This window comes from Spea bombifrons, chromosome 9 (assembly GCF_027358695.1).
Source record: "Spea bombifrons isolate aSpeBom1 chromosome 9, aSpeBom1.2.pri, whole genome shotgun sequence".
Classification (NCBI taxonomy): Eukaryota; Metazoa; Chordata; class Amphibia; order Anura; family Pelobatidae; genus Spea; species Spea bombifrons.
In genome coordinates, this window is record NC_071095.1 from 5,902,641 (window position 1) to 5,930,025 (window position 27,385).

A 27,385-nucleotide genomic window follows, 5' to 3' on the forward strand; every position below is an offset into this window, starting at 1 on the left:
TAAACGCCCCCTCCTCTGTGAAATCTACCCTGATGTAGTCTTTGCTTCTTGATAACGTCTTAAAGTTTTACAGCTACTTGCCGAGAACTTCGGCTTCCAACGTTTGCTGTCGGGACTCCGGGATGAAGAATAATTTTAGTCTGTTTAATAATACACGCAATCCAAATAATGGTTATTTCTAAACGTCTTTAATGTTTTCCGGCTTCAGCTTTTAAATGGAATCTCCTGGTTTTATTGACCCCTGACCTGCATTAATAATAATTTTCTTTCGTTCCTATGCTTATTGTGATCACAGACGTTCCATTATGGAGAGAGAGATCACATGTGACAGCGGATATGATCACATGATTGCATATACTGTGTATGTATACCTATATATATACATATAATTAGTATTTTGCATTAATATCAGGGCCGGGCCGGACGTAGGAGGCGGGTAGCGCCTGATATCTCGCTATCGGCTCTGTTCCCGGCTGGTCCCCCCTCTGCGGAGGTTGCACGGATTGCGTTGTGGTTTCTCGCTTTGGGTGTGACGATAACTTTTAGCTGTTGTGTTTGGAACCAGATATGGAATTCCCAGGTAGAACGCACTCCTGCCTATACACTCGGGCTTCATTGTGCAGTCCCGATGTTGTGTGCGTTGAAGTGACACGGTACGTTCCTTTCTTTGGTGGCGATCACACACGTGAAGCATGGCTAGATAAACAGCCGACAGACGCATACAGCTGAATAAACAGACTGATGACGGCGCACAGCAGTGGCAAACCTTCCCGTCTCAGCTGAGTGGCAGATTCCAGCAAAGGAGTGATTGAACTTTCTAGATGGATGTAAACATTTGGGTCGGCCATCGTGAGGCTGTCTCCTTTGTGTTAATGGATACCCCTTGGCCGTGTTTCCTTAAGCCCTGGCGCCAGATATTTTGCCCATTGCTCTGACAATGATGTTAGCCTCTCGCTGCGATCCCTTCTGTTTAACGGTTTAATTATTTTGTTAAAGGGACTCTCCAGCACTTTAATGCGTATCATGTCTGAGAGGTCCCTTTAAATTGGCATGATGTCCCACTTGCAAATGAACGAGGGAGTGTATAGAATCCCCCCCCGTACGCTTTTGCCCTTTTGTCTTGCGCCCGATATTCTTATGGCTTTACAACCGCGCCGGCCGGCGGTCTATTGAGACCTCCCGTTGAGCTTAGCACGCGTGCGCACGGGTTTTGTGTGGCCAAACACATTACCTGCAAGCCGAGGTGGGCACCGAGGCAAATGCATGGTGGGAGAATGTGCCAAGTGGGACCGGTGTCCATTCACAGGGGGACACTCGGCTGTCTGTACATTAAAGCGCGTATGATTGGCGGCGTGATGCTCTGAACGGTATCGTCGTAATGCGCGGCTCCGAGTTGCATCCGGTAAATCAGGACTGCCGAGCGTGGCTGTGCTCTTGGATGGACTGCTCCGCCGTCCCTACTTCCCGTCCGCCCTGTTTCTGGATATCGTCCTCCGTGTTTCTGGAATGCGTGTACGCGGGATAAAATCAGCGGCTGTATATATATGACAGCTGCTTCCATAAAATATATGACAGGAAGCCGGAGCTTTAAACACAGCGCTTGCCGCTGCAGTTTCCCGCTTCTCCTGGCTTCAGCATTTTTGTATCGAAACGTAACTTTAGAAACGTTGTTGCTGGAACTGTTCAAAGTAAAAAAAAAAAAAAAAAAAAAAAGCCTTCCTCAAACTTGTCTCCGTCATAGTTTTTGCTGGGAACAGGTAATTGTCATGTGACGTAAAAGCAGGCTGCTGATAGGTTGTTGCCATAGAAACCCACAAAGGTTTCTGTTTTGAGATCACTCAGAGGAAATAAGTGTATTTGCTTAATGAATTACAGGGTGCAATTAGGGTTGAACAGCACCGTTATCAGAATGATTCCGATAACACAGAAGTGGCGGAATATTTGATATATGATATTATAATATATTACATTCTGATATTATATCCTGATATTATATATACAATATCATATATTCTGGTGTGTGTGTGTGTGTGTGTATATATATATATATATATACATACAATATAGCCTGATATTATAAATACAATATATTCCGATATAATATATTCTGATATTATATATCCTGATATATATAAAAATATTATGATAATATGGTAAATATAAATATTATTCTTTTGTTCTATGTATCCAGTGCGGCAGTGAAACATACATAACCCTGCTTTATTATCTGTGTGTTCAGGCCCAGCCGCTGCTAATCATTTAGCGCAGTAGCCGTTGGGATGGCCTTTTCTACAAAATCCACTGGAATCATCTCTGCGAGAGGCAGGAAATTTTATTTCCTGTTTATACGGCTAAGAATAAGACTAAGCGGCCGGGGGGGTTGGCCGCTCAGACCCTTATCTGGCTGTGAATAGGAAGGCGTTCACAAATTCTGATATAACCGTTCCCGTTAAATACTTTAAAAAGCTTCTTAAAAGCCTCCAGTAAAGCGAAGATCTTTTCTTGTAGTTTAAAGCGTGTTTGCCTTTAACTTAATAGATCGTTAATAATAAAAGTTGAGCAGACTAAAGGGACGGTTTACTGACGGAAAATGCATATTAAATGACTTATAGGACTTTAATGCGCACTCTTCTTCTTTTTCCCCCCAAAAAGGTGCCTTCCTGCGGTAGAAGCTGCAGCTCTGCATCTGCCGCCCTCCTCTGTGGTCTAAAGATTCCAGCCGCTGGTTGAAGCAGCCAGTGATGTGGCTCCCATTGGAATAAATGGGGGTGCTTTCTGCAAATGGGCACGGGGGTCTGAAGAGACCCCCCCCCTTAGCATTCTGCCCATTTATCCCCTATTGTTAGTCTCTTTTAAGTAGTATGTCCCCAAACGGCCCACTTGCACGAGGAGGCTGTGACAGCATAAGACACAGAACGTCATGATATGATGTCATATCTCTGCACCCTGTAGACGGCGGGGGTGGCTAGCGGCACCGCCTTGGCCTAGGGCAGCGCCGCCTTGGCCTAGGGCAGCGCCGAAGATAAATACAGCACTGATCATACTATCTAGTAAATATTTGCGATGAATAACCCGAGAGAAGCGCGTGGGGTAATTAGACTTTTATGCACACTTGGGAATATTTAAATTCATATTAAAGCCGCGTGACGCGGAACAGGAGACCGTAGCATTGCGGGCGTCGGAATAAACCTATAGAATCTATAGGGGAAGGTCTTCAGTCTCTCCGCGGGGGGGGGGTAAAGCACGAATAAGCGAACGACTTTAATGCGAACGGCATGGAGATTACGGGGGCCGGTAAATGCTCCTGCGCTTTCGCTCGCTGGAAATGGACTCGTTAATATTTAATAAGACTAATGCATTCTAAGCACGGCTCTCGCCATTGTTTAAGGTCACGCGGATGCCCTTATTTCATACATTGAGTTCTCGCAGATAATCAGGAAGCCTGCGAGGGACAAACTTGTGTTGGGTTTTTGCTGCGCTCCATAGCCGGGCGCTTGCGTTAGGTCGTAAGCTAAAGAACACATTTGCAAACCATTTACTAACCCCCCCCCCCCAAACCCTCTAAAGCTGCACAACTTTAAGTTATTTATGACACCCGGCTCTCCAGAAGCTGATTCCACCACATTTTATGACTGTAAATATAATAAACGGCATAGAAGATATGCGGATATTGATTCCGTGAGCCGACTGCTTTCACTTCTTTTTCTTTTCTCTGAAATTGGTTAAATGAAAAGATCAAAAGACTCATTGAAACCATCTGGGAATTTGATGTGCACTTTCTAAATCCCAGATTCCCTTATGGAATAATATATATATATATATATATATATATATATATATTATAATATATATTAATTCAATGCTTACAAACGGCGTAATATCTACACTAATATAATGCCCTTATTAAATTCACATTTTTATGCAGTGTATTGTGGTTTCCAGCTTAAAAATTAAATGAAATGGCTGGAAAAATATATATATATTTTTTTTATTAGTATTTTTAATACTGTGTATATATATATATATATATATATATATATATATATATATATATATATATATATATATATATATATATATATATATATATATATATATATATATATATATATATATGAACCCAGACCCTTGAAACTATCCTTAAACCAGCCCAGAAGGAAGCCCTGGCCTAAAAGTACTTAGAAATCATACATTGGGTCACCTGTGTTCAAGCAGGGTTGTCCACTGTGAGATAAGATAATCATTTAAAGGGGGGGGGCACCTTCATATTCCGCGGGGCTGCACAATGGATAAACAGGACTTGACAGGTAGTTCATCCCATAACAATTTGGATTTACAGAAACAAAAGGTGAGGAGGGCCCTGCTCCAAAGAGCTTACAATCTAATCTAGTTACAGTATCCCGTGTCTTATAAACGGTATTAAATGCGTGTGATAATTTGTGGCGGTGATTTATCATAAGGCGGACAGGCTTCAGGCTGAAAAAGGTAAAAATATTTCTTTATTGTTCCGGTGGGGATGCTTTTATGGCTGGGTGCCTGCGGCGGGATGTACATGAAGGGGGGGGGGGGCTGCATTAGATAACACAACTATAGATCTTAGAGCGGTTTTAGGTTTCCAGCGAGCAAATTGTTCTAAAAGTGATTGAAAGCTCTTTGGACTTTTTTTTTTTTTAATAGTTTTTATATATTTTATACATTTTTTTGTAAAGGGACTACATAAAAAATCCTTTTGTTTCCGCCTGCCTCCTTTGCTTCCTCGCTATGCTGTCGATCTAAAGTGGCTTTTTAAGAGTTTCTTCCCCGTTTCCATGTATAGATCAAAATGTTCGGTCAATGACTTTCGAAGGAGGAAAGTTCTATGGAGCGAATGGGTTTCTGTTGTAGGGGGAGACCAGAGGATGGCCTTTTCCCGAGTCTGTTTGTTTGGTACCTCATCAAGCGGTATAATAATAACGTGTTTTCCCAACGCAAAGCAAATAGCGGAGAAGAGAGAATGACGGATAACGAGGGGTAAAAAGGGAAAGGAACCAGGATTTGGAAGGAAGGGATACAGAAACTTCTAAGCTGCCAAGAATGGAAGTCGTGGAGAAAATTGCGGCCGGGGAGAGGCTCTTATCCTCCCAGATTTCCTTCTTTTTTACGATTCCATAGAAATCTAACTAGACCGACGAGTTCTCTGAAGACCTCATCCAAGGACATGTAATACAGAGCTCCCCGCCGTGCCCTGTTAAACAATGAATGTCAAACGTTTGCTGCCACCAAAGTGATTGCTTCCTTTTTCCTGTCCGACATACTTCCTGGTAAAATGTGCTTAACCACCTCGCGACCAGATGGAGCCCCGGTGGCCCGCGGGACGGGGAGGTTAAAGGGAGACACAGAGCATTAAAAATGTATCGGGTCTCCTTTCTAGAGGTAGAGATCCTCTCTCGGACATCTGCCGGGCGGGTCGATGGCCCCGCTGTCCACGCTTCCTGCTCGCCGAGAGGATTCATCCATTATATTCGCGCCAGCTGTCGGCCAACCCTGCCTGCAACAAATCAAAAAAAAGGTTTTACGCTCCCCCGACGGAGAGCTTTACAAGAAACGCACTCCTGTGATGGTTTCCATCCAAATGATGTTTAGTGCTAAGGCTGAGCAGAACTTTTCACCTGATTATCATCAAAAAAAAAAAAAGTGGAAGCCAGAATGGTGACGATAGAACTTGACTTTGAAGCTTTTAGAGTAAGAACACCAAAAATCAACCCTAAAAAAACAACTTTTCTCTTGAAAAAGTAAGGGCGTTGAGATTCTCCTTGGAAGCGATGTTACAAATCCGTCCGGCGAATAATCACTTGGGTTCCAAAGAGTAGATGCTTAAGAAAAGGAGGAGTCTTCCCCTTAGCGAGTCCTCCCCGAAGTTGGACTTTCCTGCCTCTCTAAGCTCTTCGGCGCCCATGGGCCGCTCTCGGATCACATGGTCAATTAGACGCTAGTTAGACTTTTAATGGCTCTGGGGTGACGCTCGCTCCACGGTCTTCAAGTCTAATGGCTTTCGGTTAATTCCATCAGAGCGCTCAGCGGCTTAAAATACGATATCGATAGGAGACCTGAGGAAGTGTCTTCTGGAAGCTGGAGATAGCCGCCTCGGTTTAGGAGACCTCGCGGGGGGGGTGTTTGGTGCTGGGAGATGCCCATTAGTCTGCTATAAGTAATAGAAAGTGAAGCGGACCGGTGGGCTGCCAGATTATTATTATTTTTTTTTGTTACTTTTCATTTATTTTTTTATGATATAAAGGGGACTTAACACAGTTCTTGGATTTTTTAGCCGGTCGGAGATACCATAGGATACCAGAAACGCAGGATGACGCCACCGTCGGGAGCTAGTTATTATTATCTATTGTTTTATATAGCGCCATCAAATTCCGTGGCGCTGTACAATGGCTAAATGAAGAGGCTTCCCGTAAATGTAAAATTCGTGCAATCATTCCCTTAAGGGGTTAATATAGGAGATTGTTTGCTTTTGTTTGTAACGTGGTACGTTGAGCTTGGCATATTAAAGCGAGTTGTTGTTCCCAGATACTCGGCCCACCGGGGGCCACGTGTCTCGGCCAGATAGGCCCGTTTACTCTCCGATGGGAGCGGATTTGTAGCGACAGCCGGGAGAGGACCGGGGACAGCTGAGTGAGTAATTGTGATTTACTCTGCAAGGTTCCTCATACAATTCTTTTATCATTTTAGTGACAGTTGTCAACCTTGTCTCATCCGCGTGGCTTATCCGAGGCTACGTCTGGGGGCCGCATCACGCCAGCGTTCCTAATGGTGCAGAGACTTGCATAGAGGGCCACGAAACCTTTCCCAGCAGCTCCCGTCGAGCTAAATAAACTCTGAGTGTTCTGTGCTCGACCTCTAGATTGTAAGCTCTATATATATACAGCGCTACGGAATATGATGGCGCTGTATATATATGTGCTATGCCCCAGTAGAAGTCCCTTTGTGTGAGTAGGGAGAGGCCGATGGAGATCCAGCTCTTTAAAAAGGGTCTCGTTGCCGGGCGGTGTAGATGGGCTGTACGGCCGAGCAGAGGAAAGATCTGATCTGTGGATCTGCGTTTCGGCAGAATGACCAGGAAAGGGAGGAAGCAGAACGTTCTGCGTGCAGCTGCAGCCGAGGAAGCAAACAGGATGCGGACGTGTGTTTCCAGGAAGTCGCCGCGTCCATCGTGGTTACTGGAGAATATACGAGGACCCCAAAGTCTTCCTACCCCCTAATCCTTTGTGTTTACACGCTACCCTTCAAAAACTCAGCTGTTTTTGCGGTTTCTAACCATCAATTAAACTTTTAAACTTGTGCCATTGGAACCCAGGAGTGATGGGAGTGATAAAGGGCCATTGGGACCCAGGAGTGATGGGAGTGATAAAGGGCCATTGGAACCCAGGAGTGATGGAAGTGATAAAGGGCCATTGGAACACAGGAGTGATGGGAGTGATAAAGGGCCATTGGAACCCAGGAGTGATGGGAGTGATAAAGGGCCATTGGAACCCAGGAGTGATGGGGGTGATAAAGGGCCATTGGAAGCCAGGAGTGATGGGAGTGATAAAGGGTCATTGGAACACAGGAGTGATGGGAGTGATAAAGGGCCATTGGAACCCAGGAGTGATGGGAGTGAAAAAGGACCTCTGTACGCCTATGAAGAGATTCCATTGAAAATCGTTTCCAGCTACAATAGTCATTTACAGACATTAACCCCGTCTGCGCTGGATTTCTGATCCATTTATTTTAATGGACAACATTTTTTTTTTTTGTCTCCAAAAACAGCAGGAAAAACATCTAGTTGCCCATTTTTCCTGCTGTAACGACAAAAAACTTAATCAGTTGTTGGTCTCATCTTAGATTCAGGAGCCATATATACCTATCCCATTCCCATATATTAGTCTCTACCACTTCTGCTGGGCTTCTGTTCCACGTATCTACCACCCGTTTCAGTAAAGTAAAACTTCCTTACATCGGCACCTGGTTAGATTAAAGGATAAAAGGCCGTTGCGAGTTCCTGGACGTGCTGCGGCCTTAATCTCGCTTTCCCTGTGATGACTCTCCGATTATCCTTCCTTCTCCCTATAAATCCCGCCAGCGTTGGCGTCTGACGGCGCAGGGGAAGCGTGTTGGCCGCGCGTGGGTTTTGCTTGTACACGGATGCCGCTCTCTGCGTGTTTTGTTCGGGGAAGGATCACCTTCGCATTCTTTCAGACACATTTGTCACACGCTCAGACAATGGGACTGCGCCCCGTTTGTTTTGTGCCGCTGCGTGCCGCGGCTGGGTGTGCCGCACGCCTGCGTGTCATCTGTCGACTTTTAAAGAGCAGAATGACCAGGCGGCTCCTCCGCGCCCGCGCCCCGGGGCGATTAACAGCGTGGCGATGTGTGCTCGGATTCCATCGTTATAAGAGACGCACACGCAGCACATATAGCGAGCGTTACAAAGTGAACCATCGCACACACTTACTTTTTCGAGATGCCCTTTGGATTATTCCCGAACCTGCACCGGTTTATCCGTTTACGTTCGCTTCCTTTCTATATTTTAGTGTTCCTTATTGTCATGGAAACAAGTTCCCGGTGTATATATTTATACAATAGGTGTGTGTGTGTGTGTGTGTGTGTGCATATATATATATATACATTACTGTTCAAAAGTTTGGGGTCACTTCGCTGTTTCCATGGAAAACAAGGACATTTCTGGCTGTAACGTAATCATAAAAGGGTTTTCTAATCATCAATTTGACTTTTAAACTTAACCTTGGATCAGCGAACACAACGTGCCATTGCCACACAGGAGTGATGGGAGTGATAAAGGGCCATTGGAACACAGGAGTGATGGGAGTGATAAAGGGCCATTGGAACACAGGAGTGATGGGAGTGATAAAGGGCCATTGGCACACAGGAGTGATGGGAGTGATAAAGGGCCATTGGCACACAGGAGTGATGGGAGTGATAAAGGGCCATTGGCACACAGGAGTGATGGGATTGATAAAGGGCCGTTGGGACACAGGAGTGATGGGAGTGATAAAGGGTCATTGGAACCCAGGAGTGATGGGAGTGATAAAGGGCCATTGGAACCCAGGAGTGATGGGAGTGATAAAGGGCCATTGGAACCCAGGAGTGATGGGAGTGATAAAGGGCCATTGGAACCCAGGAGTGATGGGAGTGATAAAGGGCCATTGGAACCCAGGAGTGATGGGAGTGATAAAGGGCCATTGGAACACAGGAGTGATGGGAGTGATAAAGGGCCATTGGAACACAGGAGTGATGGGAGTGATAAAGGGCCATTGGCACACAGGAGTGATGGGAGTGATAAAGGGCCATTGGAACACAGGAGTGATGGGAGTGATAAAGGGCCATTGGCACACAGGAGTGATGGGAGTGATAAGGGGCCTCTGTATGCCTGTGAAGAGTTTCCATTGAAAATCAGCCATTTCCAGCTACAATAATCATTTACAACATTAACCCCGTCTGTGCTGGGTTTCTGATCCATTTCATGTTATCTTAATGGGGAAAAAAAAAAATCTGCTTTTCTTTGGAAAGCAGGAAAATTTGTAGGTGACCCCAAACTTTTGGAGAGTAATACAAGGGACGCTCGTGCGAGAGTTTCTCTGCGTTAAATGGTCAGGTGGAGAAGTATAATAAATGCTCAGCCCCCTGTAGCGCTTGTAACGCCCGCTGTGGGATGTTTGCGGGTTCGTTTTGCGTTTGTCTTTCTTTTTAAAATAAGTTGCCGCTCTGAACCCTCCTTCCAAAGAATGAAACGAATCTCCCGAAGTTAGAGCGGCTGCCGTTACGACGCACCGCGGTATTCTTTCTCGGCCTCGTTCGCTGGGATGCAGTCAGAGCGAATATCGCGCATCATCGATCTAAATATTCTATAAACAGTTCCAGTTTTATTTGTAAACTTACACCTTTAATTACAAGCATCTCTTTAAAATATTGTGGCTTTCTGTTTCAAAACATTTTCACATAAATACAATAAACTTAATTACCTCCTTTATTGGCTGCGTGGGGCGTTATAAAACATCCTTCCGTATTCTAATGATGGTGATTTCTGTTTATCAAAGATCTTTTTAATAAAAAAATGCCCGTTTTGTGCCCTATTAGTTAAGCTATTCAAGCCCCCGGGGGGGGTAGGTGGCAGAGGAATAGGACCGTGTTATACGACGCGCATGCACTTCTCTGATATGTCTGTTTCCTGTCCGCAGCCAAACCGTTCACGCACACGCTGAAAGGGATGCAGCTTCACCGCGAGGACTTTGAAATCATAAAGGTTATCGGAAGAGGGGCGTTTGGAGAGGTAAGCGGGGTGCCGGCGTGGACAGATCACCACCAAGCAGACCGTCTCAATTATTTGATAGCCGTGTCTTTTATTATTATTTGGTTGGGTATAATTGAGATTACGTGACTGACTTGTCCTGCCGGGGGGGCTTCACCCCTTTGCCACTCTTTAAAATGACTTAGAGGGCAACCGGGACTCCCGTCAGACAGGGTCCCCCGAAACGATGTGTCTGGACATAAATGACCCCTACATCTTCAACATCTTAATGCTTAAAAGGAAAGAGAGCCAAGTACCCGTTAACCAGGTGTGATGGTTTAGAGCCGCTATGGGCTGTATTGGGAGACGGCGCCTGAATCCTCGCTGCGTCTGCCTTCCTCGTCTTTCCTGCTCCTAATGAAGGTTTCCGAACATGCCGGTTTCATTGTTTGAAATGTCTTTCCAGAAGCCGGTGGGTTTCGGTTAACAGACCCTCTGACTTCCCACAAGCTTGGGTGACTTAACATCCTTTTCCTCGTTCCCTTAAACCCTGTTTAGACAGGGGAAGGTGGTTCACGTTTCCGTCCTTGTTTTCCGTAGGTGGCGGTGGTTCGGATGAAAAGCACGGAGCGGATATACGCGATGAAGATCCTGAACAAATGGGAAATGCTTAAGAGAGCAGAAGTAAGTATGGCCTCTCGCTCGGATCCGCACCTCGCCTCCCACGCCTTGGGGCGCGCGTCTTAGAAAGCGGTGACCCAGTTTCCGTCGCCCCTTCCGGGCGTATGCCGCTTGCCTGTCTGGCCTTGATTTGGCGATGACGATGGCCCCCGTGGCTGCGTGCATGCGGGACAGGCTCTGTTCCGTCGTGGATCATTAACCCTTTAACCGATATTGTACATCGATAATGGAAACGAGACTCATACAAACCATTCCAGCCCTACGACCCTACTCTTTGAGGATAAAATGTTTTACGGCAGGCCCCGACCCTTAATGAATTTTCCGGGTTATTATCCGCGGATTTTGATTGCCTCTGCTTCCACCCACCCAGACAGCGTGTTTTCGAGAAGAGCGGAACGTGTTGGTAAACGGCGACTGCCAGTGGATTACCACGTTACACTACGCCTTTCAGGACGAGAATTATCTGGTAAGCGCGACCTTATTCCCTTCGACATTAAATCACCCCTCTGGTCCGGGGAGGGGGGGGGTAGTTCTCAAATCCTTCACTTTAGGGTTCGATGAACTAAATCACTCTATCGCCGTGTTTCAGATTTTATTGTGTGATATACTTAAAGACTCACATTACGTGGCGCTCTAACGCGAGAATCTAATTCTAATCTACACAATTAATTTACCCACCCTATTTATTCCTCCTCGTCGGTAGAAGCTTGTTCCGACGGGCTTGGTTTGACCGGGGAAAGAATAAGTAGAGGACTTGTTTGCCACAAATGCCATTTTTAACCCCTTAAGGACAGTGGGCAGTCCCTAAACCCATTGAAAACTATGCATTTTGAGCCCGTATTCATCTTTTGATATTTTTTCAAATCGGTTGAATTAATAAACAAACAAAAAAAAACCCATAAAGCACGCGGTTTAAGCTCCATTTCTGCCTTTTATTTTTGTTGCCCGAACAGACAATTTAACCCTGTTTTCTCTTCTGTTTTTTTTTTTTTTTGCGCAGTACCTAGTCATGGATTACTACGTAGGGGGGGACTTGCTGACGCTTCTCAGTAAATTTGAAGACCGTCTACCCGAAGACATGGCTAAATTTTACCTCGCCGAGATGGTGCTGGCCATCCATTCCATTCATCAGCTGCATTACGTGCACAGGTGAGCCGGAAGACGACATTCTTCCCTGCGGAGATCTCTGCAATCACCCTGTCCAAAAAAGAAGCCCGAGGATTTAAATCTGTAAACCTTCGATCGTTACGAGGGAAGATCCTTAAAGCAAAAAGCATTTGGTCCCGACGTGTACCCCTACAACGTGCAGATCTGCTTTGCTTAGTAGAAGAAAGAGCAGGGATTTATTCAGTTCCATAACACAGAGAGGTTTTAAAAGGTCACCTGGGGTCATTATCCATCAAAAAACAAGCCTGAAGACAGCAATTGCCCCATCTCGTTGTCTTATTGCCCAATCACCTCCATCCAGCCGCCGTAACCCCCAGGTTGATGGGGGTAGTTTGCCCACAAACTGTTTTATGAGTTGCAGATGGTGCCACGAAACCCACCCAGTGCCATGTACTCCTGGCACTTAAGGTGTTAACCAACACAGGTTTTTTTGTCTACTTTGCGGGGATAGCTTCTTTTGTCAAGCTAAGAGATCTTAAAACAAACTAGTTGATAACCTAAAGAATGTTACTAGACGCTGCACCGGTTTGCGAAACTCTTGCGAAATAATCTGCACCTTCGTAGCCCGACGCGATGGGGTTATTCAGTAACCCTTCAAACCCCACTCCTCAAGCAGGAAAAATCATCGTTTGTTCCTAATGCCGTAATATAGTCTCCCCTGTTTCCCTTTTAATCAGCAGATTTAAAAAACCTTTTCAGTTCAGGGCTTCCTCCTTAACCCCTTCACGACTTACATGTACGGGCTCACAAGACATTGTGACTGATAGGTTTAAGGGCAACCCGTTGTCCTTAAGGGGTTAATGATCTGATTTCTGTTTGTTTTTGGTTTAAGACAGTTAGTTTACTACTGAATTAAAGGGGCAGTCCCGCTTTTAAAGTCTTATTTATTATCTATACTGCATGCAGACCGAGAACTTAATCCCCATGGACTTCGGTTTAGCCTCAGCAGTCCTTGCGCTATGGACTTGCGCAATAAAAAAAAATCTTGGGTTTCCCTTTAAATGTCATCACATGGGTAGGAGAGATTTGGGACACATTGATCATCCCGAGGTGGTCTTCCCATGAAATCTGAGCAACGGCATTGAACTCTTTTGGTTTTAGGAAGGACGGTGGCATATAATGCGCATGTTCATATAACCATACAGCTGATCCTTTATGCGTGAGCAAAAGACCGGCAGCCGTAAATGCGCCTACCCTTATTTCTATCATCGCGTGTTTTTTCCTCTGCAGAGATATAAAGCCTGATAACGTCCTCCTAGACATGAACGGACACATCCGCCTAGCAGACTTTGGCTCGTGTCTAAAGATGAACGATGATGGAACTGTAAGTACCGACTCTATGTAAATGCTTTGCACTTTGTGCAGTTTAGGTATTTATAGTAGAATTACTCTGAAAACGATGCTTCTCGATTTCTTTGGACGTAGTATAAATAAACCAGTTTCTATAGACTGCCGTTCACAAGTTTGGGGTCACTCGGCTGTTTTCATGGAAAACAAGGACATTTCTGGCTGTAACATCATTACAAAAGGGTTTCTAACCATCAATTACCCTTTTAAACTTAAACTTGGATCAGCGAACACAACGTGCCGTTGGAACACGGGAGTGATGGGAGTGATAAAGGGCCCTTGGAACACGGGAGTGATGGGAGTGATAAAGGGCCCTTGGAACACGGGAGTGATGGGAGTGATAAAGGGCCCTTGGAACACGGGAGTGATGGGAGTGATAATAGGGCCCTTGGAACACGGGAGTGATGGGAGTGATAATAGGGCCCTTGGAACACGGGAGTGATGGGAGTGATAATAGGGCCCTTGGAACACGGGAGTGATGGGAGTGATAATAGGGCCATTGGAACACAGGAGTGATGAGAGTGATAACTGGCCGTTGGAACATGGGAGTGATGGGAGTGATAAAGGGCCATTGGAACACAGGCGTGATGGGAGTGATAAAGGGCCTCTGTATGCCTATAAAGAAATTCCATAAAATAGTCATTTCCAACATTTACCCTGTCTGCGCTGGATTTCTGATCCATTTCATGTTTTAATGTTCAAAATTTGCTTTTCTTTCAAAAACAAGGAAATTTCTAACTGACCCCAAATTTTTGAACAGTAGTGTATATACATTTTACTGAAGAATGTTTGCTGTTATAAGCTTTGTGAAGGAACGATGTGGTAATGAATAAGTTTTTATTTTTTATTTTTTTTTGTTTTATCATTTCGCTGATAAGGTACATTAATATTCAACGATTACATTTCCTTCCAGGTACAATCATCGGTCGCGGTTGGGACACCTGACTATATCTCGCCCGAGATCCTGCAAGCCATGGAGGATGGAATGGGCAAATACGGCCCCGAGTGCGATTGGTGGTCCCTGGGGGTCTGCATGTATGAAATGTTATATGGAGAAACCCCGTTCTACGCAGAGTCTCTCGTGGAGACCTACGGAAAGATCATGAATCATGAGGTATGTCGGACGGTTTTTGGTGCTTTGATAAACATATCCATTAGGCAACTAATTGGCAGTGCATCTTTCTGCGCATGACCACAAGTGGATTTTGAAGTGTTTGAGCCTGTGCTTGTAGACCTAGACGCTTAAAATCCAAGGGTCCTCTGTAGCAGGGTTTGAGATAGAGGATTTAACCCATTCCACTCTAACAAATAGGTTTAAGGTAGACTTGCGAATTTGCATTCATACAGAATTCAATTTTAATGAAATTACCTATTTTCATTTATTTGTACTGACGTCTGAAAACGTCGGGGGACCCCAATGAATCAAAGGGCTCCGAACTTCCGTTTATCTCTCATGCTTCTCTGCCGCTATGGCAACAAAACCTTTTAACCTACCAGCCCTATAAAAGGCCATAATTAACTTGGTCTGGAGAATGTGCACGGCAGCCCGGGGTTAACATGAATAAAGACGGCTTTTGGCATTTAAAGATAATAAGGCTAGAAGCTGCAAAACTAAATTTAGTTCTGGGACAGAGCGTAACCGTTCTATAAAAACAAAAACACTTTTTTGCCTTATTCAAAAAAATGGAATGTGTTAAAAAAATAAACAATTTTCCTTATTGCTGTAGAATAACACCTTTAATGCGTTTTATGAGGTTAAAATAACATTGAGGTCGGCGACGTCTTTAACTCCCATGATGATAGCTGAACATGGCGTGGTTTGCTCTTCTAATGATAGGAGTCAATTTTTTTTTTTTTTTTAATTTTACTTTTTTTATATATCTGGAGCCAGCAGTGTTTTATAAAACGTTTATAAAATTATATTAGAGTCTGAATTAAATAACAGGAAATAACAACATTTAATGATTTCTACGTGTCCTTAGTGCCAGGAGTGTTGCACAATGGCTTTTAATATAATTTTAGATTTTGCACAATATTGTCAGAATTTATTTACGGTTTTTTTTTTTCCAGAATTTTTTTTGTTTCTGAGCCTTACTGTTTGTGTTTATAGAAAGAATGAAACTAGGATAAGTTTTATTTAAAAATTAAAATATAATGTTTTGTGTTTCATTTAGGAAAGGTTTCAGTTCCCCTCTCATCTTGGGGACATCTCCGAATACGCCAAGGATCTCATCCAGCGGCTGATCTGTAGCCGGGAGCGCAGACTTGGGCAGAACGGGATAGGCGATTTTAAAACGCACCCGTTTTTCGAGGGAATTGATTGGGAAAACATCAGGAACATGGAGGCTCCGTACATTCCCGATGTCAGCAGTCCGTCCGACACGTCAAATTTTGATGTCGACGATGACGTTCTTAGGAATCCTGTAAGACTCTGACTTTTTATTTATAATCGTTGTATGGATCCTTTAGAATCTTTTTTATTTTCACGTTCTGTTTTTATTTATTTTTTTTTGCTCAGGAAATGGTGCCCCACAGTACTCACAGCGGCTTTTCAGGATTCCACTTACCTTTTGTAGGATTCACCTACACCACCGACAGGTAAGCCTGGCCTTCTTGACAGCGGCTTACACACAGTTTGTGGGAAGTGTGATGAAGTGGATGTTTTTTTTTTTTTTTTTTTTATAGAATAAAGCTTTAATCACCCATATTTTTTTTGAATAATATATCCCAGTTCTGATATGCAGCACAGATTAGAGACTTGAGTCTTTGGGAGTCATTGCAGTTGTCCTTTCAACTCCCTCTTTTCACGCCTGCTGCCCAAGGAACTTGGCCAGCCGTGTATAATGTATAGTTAAATCAGTGGGATTTCTCCAGTCTCCTAGTAAATTATACATCACACAGGGTCAGCTCAGTCCCTTACACAGAAGAAACTTGCCAGCATTGGCCCTGACTGTCCTACAAACTCCCACAGAACTGGCATTTCCCCTGCAGTATCCCTGGCTACTCCGTTGTTTCTTTTCCATTCCTGAAATGTGCCATGGGTCACCACCACCTTTGCAGGATCCTTTGTTGCTATTAATTTAGAAGATCTGTGTCCTGCCTTCCAGGAAGTAAGCTGTCATCTCCCTTCTTTAGAAAGATCTAATGCATGAGCTTCCGTGGAAACATTTTTTACAAGCTAAACTCTTGTAGATGTGATCATCTCGCTGCTTGCGTGTACACATAACTTTTTAACGGCTTCTCTGGAATCATTTATGATTTCTTTTAAAGTGAATGGGTGCAGGGCATGGACTGGTGGACACTGCTATAGCGTTTTCAGGCATATGCCTGTACCGTGTAACATTAAAGTGTTAATAGAACGTAGGATTTAAAAATGCTTCCTTCTGTAAGAAGATGAACCCCTTCATAACCCTGGAAAGACTTAGAATCTTGGATCGGATGCATAAATATCAACTAATCTGCGACTGTGAGCAAAACCGTATTGTCCTGATTATAGGCTGCTCCCCTATAGTTTTGTGCTAATTTAATAAAAAAAAAAAAACCCAGTAGAAGGATAAAACAGTATTTTCCCACTCTTAATCACGCTGTCACGCTTACTCTCTCAAGGCTTCCTTACCGTCTCCAGCATCCGCTTCCACGTCTCTGTCTCCTTTTCCGCAGCTCTGCTTCTTCTTCTCTTGCCTTCTTGTTCTGGCTTCAGTCGCTTCTTCCTGGTATCCGCCTCCTGGAGTGCTTCCGCGAGAGGACGGAGCCTCCGGGCACCCCCCCCCGACTAGAGAAACAGGGGAGGGGCTGCCAATGTGGGTTATGGTGCGGCCCCACCCATTTTCAAGAGAACGCCAAGAAGCCAGAATATTGCAGACAGAATCGCGGAGAAAGAGAAGCGTTTCTGCACCTCTTTCTCCGTGAAGAAGGCGGGGAGACATTGAGAATCTCTAAACCTCAATTATAGGCCCCACCCCTGATATTTAAATATTTAAATTAGGGGGAAAGTGCGGTCTATAATCAGGACAGTACAGTATACATATTTTTCTAATGGTGGAACCCTTTTTTTTTCTCCACCAAAAACCTGCTCTTCCCTTAATTCAGTGCACATTTTTTTTTTTTTTTTTCTCCAGCTGTTTTTCGGACCGAGGCTGTTTGAGAGACTTCATTCATTCTAACGCTGTGACCAAAGACGAGGACGTTCAGCGAGGGGTGGAGAACAGCCTGCAGATCGATGCCTATGAGCGAAGGATTCGGCGCCTTGAGCAGGAGAAACTGGAACTCAACCGAAAGCTTCAAGGTTAGCGGAGCTGCGATCTTCACAACGGCGTCAATTAAAACACAGGCTGTGGTCTGATTACATTTTTGATCCCCCCACAGAATCCACACAAGCGGTTCAGTCTCTTCAAGGTTCGTCTCGATCAACCGGGACCCTAAACAGGGAGAAGGAGATCAGAAAACTGAATGAGGAAATTGAACGTTTGAAAAACAAATTATCAGGTATGTCCTTTTTTGGCTGAAATATCACCTGGGTTCATTTTTTTTTCTGCTTATCTGCTTGGAAATAGAAATTTGTTTTTAGAATTTAGGAGTCCCCCTGAAAACGTTGAAGCATTTAATGTGTTACTGGACGTTCTTCTTGGATATTCACTTTTTGATTACATCTTATTTTAGATTCAAGCCGGCTGGAGAGGCAGCTCGAGGATGCGGTGGCTCTCCGACAACAGCTTGATGATTCTACCATCAAAATGAAAGGACTCGAGAAGCAGCTTAGAACCTTAAAGCAAGAAAGGGATGACCTCCATAAGGTATGTCACCCAGACGGGACTTATGCCAAACATGTAAGGTGTCGATCGGAGATTATGAAGGGACATCCGTTCTACTAAGTAACGTTCTTGGCTTGTATGTAACGCCCACAGGGAAATATGAGACCGTGAAGACCTCTGCCATTGACGTAGCATTCCTAATGAAAAGTGAAAGTGAATTTAGACACCCGAGTAAATTAAATAACAATAGAGAGGTTACATTGCAAGTAATGAGAGCTTTAAAACACAGGCGTTATCCACCGCGCCATAGATTTCTCCATGGCGCGGTGGTTGCCCTTAAGGGTTGAGTTTTTGATGTTCTAGGACCTAGGTATATTGGAGTCGTGATATTGACCAGTATTGTAGTAGCGGGAGTTGTAGTTGCAGAAGCTCCTAGTGATGTAATCGGACCTGCTGATGACATCACTTTGTGCTTCAGATCATGCATACAGTTCCCAGGATGAACTTCAAATAAAGAAATTGATTCTATGTTTAATTATTCACAAGTCAAACATTGACAGTATGTAACTGGTTAATCAGACTCGCTTGTAAGGGGCAATGAACCGTCAGAAACTGGTTTATTCTTGCCGCGGTCCATCATTTGGACCCTAGCAGGCCTTTCCACTTTCTCAATACCGCCAGAGCCGGCCAGCCAACCGATTTCTGCTTCGTTCTGGATAATCGGCCGTTTATCATAGGCTGACTTCTGCGTATGTTGGCCGCACCTCGTGGTTATACGGGGTTGTCTCTACTCTCGGTACATTGTGTCCAGTTATTTCCTTGTATTATCTCAGCGTTGCGCAGAATAGCGAGTGTTTCATATCTCCTTTGGCCTCGTTACAAAACCTTTAACCCACATACCTGCCGAGGTTTTAAATATAGCGCGTGTTTAGCTGTTTATGCCTTTTTTTTTTTTTTTTGGTGACTAGTGCATTATAACATTACCCCATTTTTATTGGGGGCAGATCACCTAAACCAGGTTAGACCTGAAAATACTGTGTTTGAAGAGAGAAAGTAAAGAGGATTGGGGGAAGTGGAGTTAAAATGTAAAATGCCTGTAATGCAGTACTTCTGTGTCTCGTCCAAATGGGCTAACCAGTACACAAGTGCATAAAGACCATGTAACATGTATAATAAATACTGGTGGACATGATTTGTCTTCCTTCTGTTAAAGCAACTGGCTGACGCTCAGGAGAGGCTGAAGTCGCAGACCAAGGAGCTGAAGGACGCCCACCAGCAGAGAAAGCTCGCCCTGCAGGAGTTTTCCGAGCTCAACGAAAGGATGGCCGAGCTCCGCTCCCAAAAACAGAAGCTGTCCCGCCAGCTACGGGACAAAGAGGAGGAACTGGAAGTAGTCACGCAGAAAATCGACTCCATGCGCCAGGACATTCGGAAATCCGAGAAAGCCAGGAAGGAGGTGAGATCGCGGAATAGCTACGTTTCCGTGCGCGATTATTAACAGATTTTGGTGCAGAAACTTCTTTTTTCTTTGATACTCTGAGGGATGCAAAATACCCCCCCCCCCAATTTTTTGGGGTGCATAATTTTAATCTTATGCGTATTGTCTCGCAACAGTTGGAAACTCAGCTTGAAGATGCCGCTGCCGAGGCCTCGAAGGAACGGAAGCTGCGCGAACATAGCGAAAACTTCTCCAAGCAGCTGGAAAGAGAACTGGAAGCTCTCAAGGTTAGAATGCCGAGCTCCTTTTTCCCCCGCGCGACACCGATTGCCTTCTCTGCAAGTTCAAATCGCAAAAGCAGATCCAGGCTTCTGAATTTGCAAAGAGCAGCCCTTGAACCGTCTCTCTCGGGTTAAGGCTTTGGAAGATGATCCTAGAAAGATGAATATCTAGCTATAGGTTATAGGATGTGCACGTAGGACACTGTTGCACAGTCTTAGATGCCCCCTCTTTTGTTGTCGTCCCCCATAGGTAAAGCAAGGAGGACGTACCCCCGGGGTCACGTTGGAGCACCAGCAGGAACTGTCTAAGATGAAGTCCGAGCTAGAGAAAAAAATCTTGTACTTCGAAGAGGAGCTGTTGAGGAGGGATACGTCTCATTCCTTAGAGATCAAGAACCTAAAAAAGGGAATCCATGACTCTGAGAGCCAGCAGCTCGCCCTGCAGAAAGAGATTCTCATACTGAAAGATAAACTGGAGAAGACGAGGAGAGAAAGGTGAGTTGCGTTCCACCTCCTAAAGGATCCCTCGCCCTGTCTACGGACGATTACCGAGTCTGTCTTTCCTTCTGTCCCAGGCAAAGTGAGCTGGAGGAAGCCGTGGGAACGGTGAAAGAAAAATATGAGCGAGAGAGGGGCATTATTTTCGAAGAGAATAAGAAACTTTCTACAGAATCGGAAAAGGTATGGCTATTGGGGTCGGGTTTTATTTAAATCTAAGTAAAGGTTCCATAACGTTGGTCCCTTGGTATTGGGAAAAAGTCCGAATTTATTTAAAAAGAACATGTTTTAATGCTATTGTCAAAAATACCTGGGATGGCTGGGATGTCACAGGTAATGTACACGATGGCACACCTGTGCTAAAGAATTGCTATACTGAAATCTGTAGGTTTAGTGGCATTTTACAATCAGACATCGGTCGTAGAAAAAACTTTATATAAAGACATCTGATATTTGCGTAAATTAAAAATACACATTTTTGTTTTCTCCCAAGCTCTCTTCTTTAGTGGATAAACTGCGCTCGCAAAACAGACAGTTGGAAGACGAGCTGCAAGATCTGACGGCCAAAAAGGAATCCGTCGCGCACTGGGAAGCCCAGATCGCTGAAATCATTCAGTGGTACGTCTCGTGATCTGTAGCTTCCATTTATAAGCAGATACCCGTCCTCGCGTGTAAATTCTGACGTGGCCGGTCGGAGTCAAGTTGATTACGATTGACGTTGTATAATGTTTGTTTTTTTTAAACTTTTTTGATTATTATGAGGATGGAAATGCCCTACGTTGTTGGTCACTTATGCCTCAGCAAAAAGTGTCATGTTACCAGCAGGTGTTCAGTGCTGACGAATCTCCATCTAACTCTTTATATTCTATTTTTTTTGTATAACAGGGCTATTGCTTGTTCTGAATTATACATGGTTCAATAAATAAAATTATCATAGGAATGTACCATACTTGATAACATTCATTGTCCTCTTCCATCTTAATCGATATATGTGTGTGTGTGTGTATATATATATATGTGTATATGTGTGTGTGTGTGTGTATGTATGTATGTATGTATATATATATATATATATATATATATATATATATATATATATATATATATATATATATATAATGTCTAAATATATAATTTTTTATATAAATTTATATATAATTTTTTTGTTTTCAGGGTAAGCGATGAGAAAGATGCCCGGGGTTATCTCCAAGCACTAGCTTCTAAAATGACCGAGGAACTTGAGTCACTGAGGAGCTTCAGTCTGGGACCGCGGACTCTGGTGAGTTAAGAGTCGTGATGTAATGTTTAAAGCTTTCTTTTTAACTCCTTGTGTTGTGCTCTCCATGGAGGGAAAGGAAGAACCTGTTTGGTGTCTGTCGTCATTGTATGCATATTTGAATTTCAGAAACCTGAATATCGGTGCAAAGCGATTCGTCAGTCAATAGGCAGACTCGTTACAAATAGTCCTTTGTATACAGATCACTTAATTATCTAAATACAGATGAGACATGTAACTATATTTAAATTAACCTGTTTGGGCACAATATTATAGAGAGAGATAGAGATAGAGATAGAGATATATATATATATATATATATATAGCAAAAAGTTCTATTTTAATATTAACTTGGAGCAGATTTGAAAGCTTGTTTTTTGTTTTGGTTTTTCCGTTGGGATTTTACCATTTTGTTTCTAGTAACAGATTTTATGTTCTGATTACTTTAGCATGACCTCTCATACCAACAAGGCTTGGCCCCTTACAATTCTGATAGGCTGGTGAGTTATTCGCGTGATCGCCACTGATCAAGGCAAACCGTAAATCACACCGTGGCAATCCAACGCGACGGTGATTTGCTTTGGTGATTTCGGTGGTGGGAATCTAAGTTTTTACCCTCCGCCCTCCCGCAATCCTTGGGGGATTGGGGGGGGCTTTACTCTTGACTTCTGTTCTCTTCTATGACTTAAAAAGGAGTAAGAAAACCTGTACGCGCGTCTGTATATTAAAGGTTTATTCCTTTTACGATGTACCTGCTGCAGGATCCGCTCTGGAAGGTGCGTCGCAGCCAGAAGCTCGACATGTCTGCTCGTCTGGAGCTGCAGTCCGCACTCGACGCGGAGATTCGAGCCAAGCAAGTGGTCCAAGAAGAGCTGAGGAAGGCAAAGGATGCAAATATCTCTTTTGAAAGGTCTGATTTTTATTTTGTATTTTATAACGCCGTACGATACTCGGTGTATATCGTATGAAACGGGAACAGACACACTTTTTAAGAGTAAAACCAAACCATCTTATCTCTCCGAATGCTTTATTTCAACGTTCCACATTCCTTTGACTCGACCTGTAAACACTCTCGTCATTGAGATAAAACAGATGCTTTATGTTGAGGATTGCTTATTGCTCTGGAGCTACATGTAACGGTGATCTGTGCGTTCTAGGCTCTCGACATTTCATACAATGGCACCGACCTGCAGTTCAAGCCACCTTTCTCAAAAGATACTGTTTTCTTCTTGGCCATGAACTTGGGCTACTTGAAACATATGCCAATGCTACCTAGTGGTAGTCTTGCTCTTTATTTACACGCTATGTATTTAGAGGTAGATATTTAGACACGTCTATGTATTTGTGTGCTCTTATTATGTTTACAGTCTTCGGGTGAAAGCTGCCCTTTTTTTTTTTTAGCTAGGTATTTGCAAGTAATCTCGGTTAGATTTCCATCGATGCCGCCACCAGTTATCGCGTGAATGTTATAACGTTACTCGCCTTTCCTCTACAGCAAACTGAAAGACGCCGAATTGAAAAACGTAGAGCTCTTGGAGGAAATGGAGAGCTTGAAAAAGAAGTTGGAAGAAAAGCTAAGAGAAGATAGCGGTGAGTGAAGCAAGCGCTTTCCGTGGATTCAAGCGATACTCTGTAATCTTGGCAGAACCTGATTTCTTTACTTTTGGCTTCGTTTTCTTTCAGGACTGAAACTTCCCGACTTCCAAGAGTCCATATTTGAGTATTTTAACACTTCTCCTCTGCCGCATGAACTTTCACTTAGGGTGAGTATACCTTGGTTATATTTGCTTACCAAATTATTTGGTATATACGATGATCTTGTTGTCCCTGTGGCTGAGGATGATGGAAGTAGTGGTTAATAAAGAGGCGCTGTTAATGTACAAATTTGACAGTCCCAAACCAGAGTATGAGAAATGTAGTTTATCCACATCACGGGCATGTTTATTAGGCCTAAGGCATGCACACAGATACAGGGGCACACAGACAAAAGCCCGCAGGCAGGGATGGATCTACCCCTATGTGCATCTCAATTGGCTTGGTTATACCCTTGTCTTCTGCTGGTTGATGTGAACTGCTTCAATGGCGAGCGGCCCACGGTTTAAAATGGTTAAAAGTAGATGCCAGATCGGTTAATCATTTATCAGCGTGCATCGCTTACATTGTTAATCATATGATTGCTAGAGCAGGCTTTATCTATAAGCAGTTGAAAGGGGTGCAGTACAAAGGCCAGCTATGTACCCATCACCCGACTGACATTCATGTATATGTACATTTTAAGTGATTTTTTTGTGTCCCTCGTGTGTCCCACCAAAGGAGCCAATGTCTTCTCCGTCTAGAGCCTCACTGCTAGCCTTTTGGGAAGATGTAAGTCCTGTTATAAACAGCTTTTTTTGTGTTAAAGCCATGACTGATGTCAAACCAGCACCCAATAACCTAGGACAACCTTTTAATACCCAGTAACACCGTCCTGTGTTCACCAACATATAAACCATAATAGACTAATATGAAGAAAACACTGTTAATAAGGAAATCAAAACATTATAAATGTTTTTTTTTCTTATTCGTCATCCACTCATATTTAGTGCCATACGTCGACTATATGTGGAATCCTTCTTAACCTAGTCATTGTTCTACCTAATTCTGAATGGAACATATTTTCAGATTCTGATCTATGAATTTTTTTCTGTAACCTATTGCAAACCACTCAACGATTTTTGCAACGATGGACTTCCTGAGATGTACAACTATCCGTGACCCAGTTAATGTTATTTAAGAAACTAGACATATATTTGGCATGGTGGGCTCTGCAGCAGTACTATGTGACAGTATCTTTATTTCCAAAACAAATGCTTCTGTTTTTCTTAAAGCAAATTGGTTGTGCAGTCTTGTGAAAAAGAAAGTAAAGCCCTCTTTGAATTCTATGATTTTACATATTCGGACATAATTATCTGTTCCTTAGCAGGTCTAAAAATTGGTAAATAAAACAACACATGACATTAGAGTCATGATTAATTTAACAAAAATAAAGCCAAAATGTAGAAGCTGTGTTTTAATAACTAAGTACACATTATGATTCAGTAGCTTGTAGAACCACCTTTAGTATCAAAAACTTGAAGTAAACATGTTCTGTAAGACTGTATCAGTCTTTCACAACGTTGTGGAGGAATTTTGGCCCACTCTTCTTCATAATGTTGCTTCATTCCATTTGCAGGCATTTTTTTCCATGCACACCTCTCTTAAGGTCCCACCACTGCATTTCAACAGGGTTGACTGGGCCATGGCAACCCCTTGATTCTTTTCCTTTTCAGCCATTCTGTTGTAAGTTTCCTAGTGTGCTTGGGATCATTGTCCTGTTGCATGATCTAATTTTGGCCAAGTTTTAGCTGTCTGACGTACAGCCTCACATTTGACTCTTGAATACTTTGGTATACAGAGGAGTTCATGGTAGACTCGATGACTGCACGGTTCCCAGGTCCTGTAGCTACAAAACAAGCCCAAATTATCACCCCTCCAACACCGTGCTTGACAGTTGGTGTGATGTGTGTGTGCTAATATGCTTTTTTCCCCCCACATGGCTTCTCCATTTTGGCTTTATTTTTGTTGAATAAATCATGACATGGTGTAATGTTATGTGTGTTCACCTGAGGTTGTATTTACCTAATTATTAGACCTGCTAAGGAACAGATGATTGTGTTCCGATACGCAAAGCAATAGAATTCAGAGGGTTGACTTTCTTTTTCACACGTTTTCAATTTTAAAGATCCCTAATGTAAACGCGCATTTTGCAAAGCTCCATCATACACCATAACCCTCACCGAAATGAGTGTGGAGGTAATGGTGACGCGGGGTAAATGGTAAAACTGCCCCCTGCTCACGAAGCTCCAGCCTGCCATCTGCTGGCTCAGTATCACACTGCAGCTTACAGCATCTGCACTAACTTCACTAATTGTCGTATGTACATACATCCATGTAAACAGTATTTCACGTGTAAACTTGGCTACAAGAAATTGGAACCTGAGCCAGAGGTCAATATTTTCATAGATGTTGAAGCCTTCCTTGTATCTGTTAACTGTTTTTGTCTGGGTTTGTAAGGACTTATTTTGCCCTGTAAATCTAGTTTCTAAATACACACCATTTAGTGTATTGTGTAATTCATGCCTTGAACTTAATGAACGGTGTATTTGTATATTTGTTTTTACAGACCAGCACTATTATTGAACAAGATCTCCCTTCGTTCAAACCTGACGTCTCCCCATCTCTGTCTGTCCCTTCAGCCCACGAGCAACCGCAAGAGGCAAGTGAATTTCAAATTAATTTCTTAATTAAACGAAAGTTTGTTGATGTTGTCCAGGGTTCAGCAGAAGCTTTGCTTCTCTTACGTTCCGGGAGTTTTCTACTCTTTTCTTTGACTGTTGCCCTCGCACCCAAACTCCAGTCCCCTGGCACTTATCTTGTATCGTCAGATGGAGTCTGTGCTTGTCTTGTAGACCAACGTCAGTGTGGAATTGCTATAACATTGCTTGGCAGCTGATTAATTAAATTGAGAATTGGTGCGTGAATGTCATTTTATCCTATATCGAGCTTTTTTTCCCCCAGAGCTGATGTTTGGCTCATAGTAATGACGTCGGGGGAAAGTCCACATGAGTGAAAATGTGTGTGTGTTTATAAGACAGAACCTGAAGTCCGATAAGAACTATTCAGGCCATCTAGTGTGCGCGTTTTTATAAACAAATTTAATTTGGGATTGTTGAAAAGCTAATTCTTTGACCGGGATGCAGCTCCTTGAGATCTGTGTGGCTTCCTGGAGAAAACCGTTCCACAGTAACAGCTCTTTACATGTATAGCGAAGCCTCCGTGGGAGATCACTAAGCTGGGTCCTATTCGCTGTAGGGTTTAATACCTGCGCTAAACTTACTCTAAGTCCGCTTGCTTTGATTTAGGAGCCCACTCGACAGTCGGTCCGAGCACCAGCTGCTCCTTCACCCACTTTTACTCCAATCTCCATCTCTATTCCTAAGGTAAGAGCTCTTTTGATTCTTAAACTTGATGATCTGCCTATTATATGTCTACAGCTAGCAGGGACATCACCCCTGTTTGTACAGATTCCCCAAAATCTGCTAAAACCCCCAATTCTGTGTTTTGCTAAATGGGCCAAACGAAACCCCATATGATCTACTTAATAGTAAAGCTGTTGGGGGGGATCGGCCACACAGCAAGCCCCTCGGTAACATTCTTTGGCGTTAATGGTTTCGATAAGTTACAGACGAGAGATTTCGCCCAGATTCTGATCTGGTTTTGGTTCTGCCAGCGCTGCGGGGACATCTTGTTTATGAGAATGTCTGTAATGCTATTGATTTTGATGCTAGGGGGTGTTTTATTACTTGCTCATCGTATCATTTTACTGTATTTTAGCCTAAAGCTCACCAGCTTGCAATAAAGACCTTTGCGAGCCCCACTCAGTGTACCCATTGCACATCACTCATGGTTGGATTAGTCCGACAAGGCTATGCGTGCGAAGGTAAGTGCCCCGGGAAAATGAATGGGTTATGATCTGTTAACCGTGTAGAACATAAGAGGATTCAGTATCTTTGTATTAATTTAATTAACCAAAAACCTCTGTTTTTTAGATTTATTTGTTTTTGCAGTTTTTTTCCCCGCAGCATTATTTTCTGA

General features: G+C 43.4%; 1 protein-coding gene across 1 annotated transcript in view; it reads left to right on the forward strand.

Annotated features, from left to right (window-relative positions):
• CDC42BPB (CDC42 binding protein kinase beta) overlaps positions 1-27,385 on the forward strand; it is a 35,888-nt gene that overhangs the window by 1,310 nt on the left and 7,193 nt on the right. Inside the window, exons 2-23 of the mRNA XM_053474317.1 lie at positions 10,224-10,315; positions 10,874-10,957; positions 11,325-11,420; positions 11,955-12,103; positions 13,352-13,445; positions 14,382-14,582; positions 15,643-15,891; positions 15,987-16,066; positions 17,587-17,753; positions 17,834-17,953; positions 18,128-18,261; positions 19,433-19,675; positions 19,834-19,944; positions 20,189-20,433; positions 20,514-20,619; positions 20,930-21,054; positions 21,610-21,715; positions 22,474-22,622; positions 23,208-23,302; positions 23,396-23,475; positions 25,914-26,006; positions 27,125-27,230. Of these exons, the coding sequence (XP_053330292.1) occupies positions 10,224-10,315; positions 10,874-10,957; positions 11,325-11,420; positions 11,955-12,103; positions 13,352-13,445; positions 14,382-14,582; positions 15,643-15,891; positions 15,987-16,066; positions 17,587-17,753; positions 17,834-17,953; positions 18,128-18,261; positions 19,433-19,675; positions 19,834-19,944; positions 20,189-20,433; positions 20,514-20,619; positions 20,930-21,054; positions 21,610-21,715; positions 22,474-22,622; positions 23,208-23,302; positions 23,396-23,475; positions 25,914-26,006; positions 27,125-27,230 (2,925 nt within the window). The remainder of the gene's footprint in view (positions 1-10,223; positions 10,316-10,873; positions 10,958-11,324; positions 11,421-11,954; positions 12,104-13,351; positions 13,446-14,381; positions 14,583-15,642; positions 15,892-15,986; positions 16,067-17,586; positions 17,754-17,833; positions 17,954-18,127; positions 18,262-19,432; positions 19,676-19,833; positions 19,945-20,188; positions 20,434-20,513; positions 20,620-20,929; positions 21,055-21,609; positions 21,716-22,473; positions 22,623-23,207; positions 23,303-23,395; positions 23,476-25,913; positions 26,007-27,124; positions 27,231-27,385) is intronic.